A 5,854-nucleotide genomic window follows, 5' to 3' on the forward strand; every position below is an offset into this window, starting at 1 on the left:
GAGGATTAAACCAAGCTACTCCTTGGAGGCAAGGATTCTGGGGCTTCGTCTGACATACTTTGGACATGTTGCCAGGAGGGACGGGTCCTTGGAGTGGGATATCATGCTTGGGAGGGTGGAGGGACAGCGCAGGAGGGGAAGACCCTCTATGAGATGGATTGATTCGGTGACTGGGGTAATTGGTATGATGGGTGTGTCAGAGGCAGTGCGGTTGGTGCAGGGTAGAGCAGGGTTTAGGGCTGTTGTGCATAGGGTCGCTATGAGTCAAAAACGACTCGACGGCACATAACAACAACAACAATCCTAGGATACTTACAGTTTCATTATTCTTTTTAGAGCCTAAGATTTTTTTTGTACTTCTCTGTGGAAAAAAGGGTAGGATAGCAAGACTAGTTCCTCATGAAGTAGAAAGAAACATTTATATTTATATTTATTTATATTTATATTTATATTTATATTTCTGTTATATTTGAACAGGTCAAGTCCAGTTACACAGTGGCAGTGTGCACTGTTTTCCATGCTCCCCTCCCCATTCTCTGTCCTTCAGCTGACATTTTGTGTTCTGAGTGTCTGACTTAATGCTGAGATTAAAGTCAGCACCAGTGAAACTTTTGTTGATTTTAAACCGGAAGCATAAACAGACCTAATAAGCACAACACTTGCTGTGGAGAAGTGTGTTTTACCATCTTCTCTTCTGTTACATGGAGTGGGACTTCTCTCAGAGCTTTGTCGGCTGTCCCTTTGTGGCACAGAGCAGTGCCTGTTTTCTGAAGGTTGCAGAGTCAAATCCTGCTAGAGGTTTGGGGCAGGAGCTGCCCTCTTGTAAACGTGACAGCCCTGAGCAGTTCCCTAACACAGGAAGCCACTGTGAGTTTGGATTGGCTTGAAGGTCACAAGGGTTTCATTTATGGAAGCTGGCCAAGCCTTTCTTCTGCTGTGCAGCCAAGGGAGTTAGGGCTGCCCAACCTTAAGATTAGAAAACCAGCCCTCAACCATGGGCCTTCTTGGCTAAGTTGTTGTTCTATGACATCTATTTGGCTCCCACTCTGTGAACAACAAATCTGAACCGGTATGTCCTGCATCATTCTTGTGGTCTCTGATTTGCTCAAGTCCCTTGTGACAGTCACTGTCAGTCCATCTTATTGAGGGTCTTCCTATCTTTCTCTGACCCTCCCCCTTTCCCAGCATGATGTCTTTTTCAAAATATGAGGTACTCTTGACAGCGTGCCCTAAATGAGTGAAGTGAAGTTTCACCATCCTTGTCTCCAAGGAGCACCTCAGTTGCACTATGTAGTGATAAATATGAAGCTTTTTTTCTGTGACATTTTTATTAACGTAAAGGTGGTTTTCATTTACTTTCTTGCCTTTTCAGGACTGCAGGAATACGTGGAGGCTGTGTCCTTTCAACACTTCATCAAAACTCGATCACTAATTAGTATGGATGACATTAATAAGCAGTTGGTTTTTTCAACAGAAGATAATGGAAAAGAAAATAAGACCGTAAGAATTTAAAATCTTATTTCACATTTAGTATATTACTTATAAATAGTATAATTTTAGGATATTTACTAGCTTAAAGAAAGAAATGTACTTTAGAAAGTGGTTTCCTCAGTTTTCAAGTAGGGAGAATCATTTTTGTGTTTCTCAGTTTGACAGAGAAAAGCAGTTCTTTTTATCTAAACTATAAGTCAGTTTTTTGTTTTCCTGTGTGCCCTTTGAGGGAACTTTGAGGGCATAGTGGTTAAGGAGTTGCCCTGCCAACCCCAGGGCAAGTGGTTTCAAATCCATTCATGGCTCCAATGGAGAAAGATGGGCTGTCTCCTCCTGTGAGATTTACAGCCTCTGAAAACTTGACAGAGGGTCAGCTCTGGGTCGGTTCCAACTTGACAGTCGCTGAGTGAGTGAATGTGCTCTTTACAAGCATTGTGTCATTTAATCTTTTATTAACCTTATAGGATAAGACTTTTCATCCCTGTTTTATAGAGATGGAAACAGGCTTTGTTGTTGTTATTATGTGCCAGTCGAGTTGCTTGTGACTCATAGCGACCCAATGTACAACAGCTCTAAACTCTGCTCTGTCCTGTGCCAATCTCATTGTCTCCGACACACCCATCCCGATTACCCCAGTCACCGAAACAATCCACTTCCCAGAGGGCCTTCCCCTCCTGTGCCTGCCCTCCACCCTTATTAAATCACTTAACCAAAGCCACACATTCAAGACCAGACATCTTGAATCCAAGCCTGTGGGTTCACTCACTGTGTTGCTGCTTACAACATGTCCCTGGAGCCCCTTTGTGAGGGGCCAACCTAGAGGCCTGTCTACAGGTCTGTGAACAGGGATAGGGCTTCCACAGTCAAGTGCTCAGTACATCAGGGTGACTGCTAAGGGGAAAGTCATCACGGAGTGTTTATATCTACATGTTTGTATCTAAGATCTGGCTTCTAATTAAGAAACGCTCTAGCTTGGCCTTTAATCAAAGTACTCTTTTTCCCACTGCATTTCAACACAGTGTTTCATTCAGGTAGTAAGTGGTCTGTTTTGAGTCTTTATACCTTTACAATGTAGCTGGCTCTTTCCTTTATTTCTTCATTATTATTTCACTTTTATTTTTCATGCACCGCTCAAGGATCTATAACATAGGTAGGCAGGAAATAGAAGAAGCTGGAGCTATGTTTTCTTTAATATTAATGAGTGTTACTGTTATAAAAGGGTGCTTTTGATGGCTTAGTGGTAAAATATGTGCTGCCAACCCAAAGGCATGTGTTCAAATCTACCAGCTTTTTCTTAAGAGAAAGATGAGCTATCTTTTGCAGTTTATTGCCCCTGAACACCCACTAGGGCGTCAGCTAAGAATCATTTCTGACCCATCAGTACATATCAACAATGTTATGAAACAAGACTGAATTTGACAGTGACAAATAAAACTTACTTAAAGAAGGCATGTGTTTTCCCAACTTTTCAAGTTATTTGGAGTTTATTAAGAAGAAAATGGATTTTGAGAAGCATAATTTCTTCCTGTTTTTTTTGATTCATCTACTTGACTCAGTCAAAGAGGTCAAGTAATCCTTATCTCTGACCCTTTAGAGGTAAGCCTTACCTCTGACTCTACTCCTTTTGATAATGTTAGGAAAGTGGCTACATTTTGCCAACTTTTCCCCACCTCCTTCCAGTTCTCTCAAAGTGACACTGTTACCAGGAAACTGAGAAGTCATCATTTTCAGGAATTAGATGATACATTGCCCTAAGATTCTGTGGCTGTAACAGTCACATCTGTCAGGTTGAGAACACAGCCATGTTTTCTGTCTTAGTCTAGAGATCCTGGGGCTGAAGTTTTTGGGAATTGGATTGGAAAAGTTATTTGCCTCTGACTTAATTGTTGTGAATGTTGTCAAAACTGTTCAGTTATATGTATATAAAAAACTTGAGAACAATTTTAAAGGTACAGAAAAGTAGAACAGTAGCATATTGCACACTACCTGAGTTCAACAGTTGTGAATATTTTATCTTATTTTTGTTGTTGTTGAACCATTTTATAGTTAATTATAGACATCAAGGAATGTCAACCTTAAATATTTCCACAGCCCCTCCACATCACCACTGTCACTTACTCTTTCTAAGAAATACCAGGAGGTTCTGGTGGCCTAGTGGTAAGAAACTGTGCTACAGTCCTAAAGGCATACAGTTTGAATCCACCAGCTGCTCTGAGGGAGAAAGATGAGCCAGTTCTTGGATAGTTAATAAAAATAAAATCTTTTTTTATTGTGTACTTTGGATTCAGAAACGAACATAGCTGACCTTCCAGTGGGTTCTCAGTGGCAGTTAATTGTATGGGAGGAGACTGGCCATCCTTAGCCCATGGAACTGCTGGTGGCCTCAAATCCTGTGCTTTGGGATTACAGCGCAGATTCTTACCACAAAGCCACCAGAGCTCACAAAACCTATTGGGCCTTTTTAGAGAATCTATCCAGATGGGACAGTCTTCTTGAGCAGCCTGATCCTACAGAGGTTTAATCTTATTTTCAGGTGGGACATAGATGCAGTGTTTATCTGCCATTGGGAGTGAATTGATTGTATTCGGCCCCCTGTTTAACAAGCTGGGGGGTCAGCAGTATATGCTGGCTTCCAGGTGGGTCAGTGGTCTGGAGCAGCCTGATTCTGTGAGTCGTCTACAACTTGACAGCATTTAACACCACCACCACCAACATAGAAAGAGCTCTATAGGCCTGGTGGATAGAAAGTTATGCTACCAAGTCAAAGGTGGGTGATTTTAATCTGTGGCACTCAGGCCTGGTTTTAATTGCTTTTAGTCAAAACATTCTTCTAAGTGGAATAGCACTGGTCTCTCCATTTGCTATACAGCGGTAACTCGTGGGTGCTGTGATGCTAAACACTGTGACACTGATACATCAAATGCGAGAATGGTTACCCATGGTGGACGGTGTTTGGTCGAGCTCCCCGATTAAAACAAGCTTGGAAACAGGAGTGGCACCCATTTCTGAAATAGCTTGCCTTCGGGAACTCTATGAACATGGAGAAACAATGAAAGTTATACAAGTGTTCAGGTCTTTAATTTATCGGGTTATGAGTCGTCTATGACTCGATGAAACTTAACAACAACAATATTCTGATGTAGTTTAGACGTGTCAGAATCCCTGAGAAGCATCCCTGGTGTCATAGTCTGCAGAGTGCTGGGCTGCTGACCAGTAGTGTTTGTGTGCAAGAAGGATGGGCAGCCGCCTTCTGTGCGATTTCAGCCTTGAAGACCGACAGGGGTCTCTGACTGGGAGGCAACTCCATAGCAGGAAGCTTGAGGTGGCAGGGCTTTGTAAAAGAAGTTTTTAGACGTTGGGTCCTAGCAAGCAGTGTGACCCCAGATGCGCTTTGTGCTTCATTTCTTTCCACAGTGAGAGGATTGGACCAGATAGTTTCTAAGGAACTCTTAACAGCATTGATTCATGTACTAGGAAACCTAAATTTACTCTTACTTCCTTGTTTGACTATCAAGGACTCTTCATGACCTGTAAATAAAACTCAGTTTGCTTTAAAGTAGTGTTACTTACGCCTCTTTATTTCTGTCTTGCACTATTTCTTTAAATTTGACTCAAAGAAATACCTAACGAGCTCCATAGATAAGGTGCTCAGTATTCACCTTCACACCTTTTTATTTTCCTCCAACTAAATGTCCTCTGATGTAATTGCATCACCACCTGGCAAAGGTCTGTAAAGCCTTTACATATCTACTTGAGCATCACTTTGTTTACAGAGTGAACAGTGCGGCAGTCGGAGAGTGGCAAGTGTGGTAATGAGTGAACACCTAACATTTATATACACAGTATGTATGCTGTGTCAGGCTAAAACTTGGTACATGTTACTCTCATTTACAGTATTAACATACCACACATTTGCAAACTGAGATGGATTGGCATGGGGCACTTTGAGTCAGTCACATGATCTACCGGCAATGAAAAAAAAAAGAGGAAAAATGAGTTTCATTCATAGCCCAATAGACTATTTCTAGATCCTGCAGTACAACTGTGAGTGACAGGATAAAACCATATGCATGCAAAGAAGACTTGTTAATGCTGCTGTTGTTGTTATGTGCCATCAAGTAACTTTCTTTTGGTGGGCAGGGAGAAAATTGTGTCAATGAATGAATGGAAATACAAAACCTCTGTAAAATAAATAAATTAATTAAAAAAGAAAAATTAGAAGCCAAAACTGCGTAAGATTACAATTTGCATGTCAGTACAATTTATCCATGTAAACTGAACAACAATTCAATGTGTTTCAAAAAAATTTCATTAATGTAGTAAAATATTGGTTTTTTAAAAAAAATTTATTAGTTTTAATGAA

At 41.0% G+C, this 5,854-nt stretch overlaps 1 protein-coding gene across 1 annotated transcript in view; it reads left to right on the top strand.

Annotated features, from left to right (window-relative positions):
* TSNAX (translin-associated factor X) overlaps positions 1-5,854 on the top strand; it is a 49,081-nt gene that overhangs the window by 31,724 nt on the left and 11,503 nt on the right. Inside the window, exon 5 of the mRNA XM_006902888.1 lies at positions 1,373-1,500. Within this exon, the coding sequence (XP_006902950.1) occupies positions 1,373-1,500 (128 nt within the window). The remainder of the gene's footprint in view (positions 1-1,372; positions 1,501-5,854) is intronic.

Source organism: Elephantulus edwardii, unplaced genomic scaffold (assembly GCF_000299155.1).
Source record: "Elephantulus edwardii isolate Elephantulus edwardi_28Jun2011 unplaced genomic scaffold, EleEdw1.0 scaffold00466, whole genome shotgun sequence".
Lineage (NCBI taxonomy): Eukaryota > Metazoa > Chordata > Mammalia > Macroscelidea > Macroscelididae > Elephantulus > Elephantulus edwardii.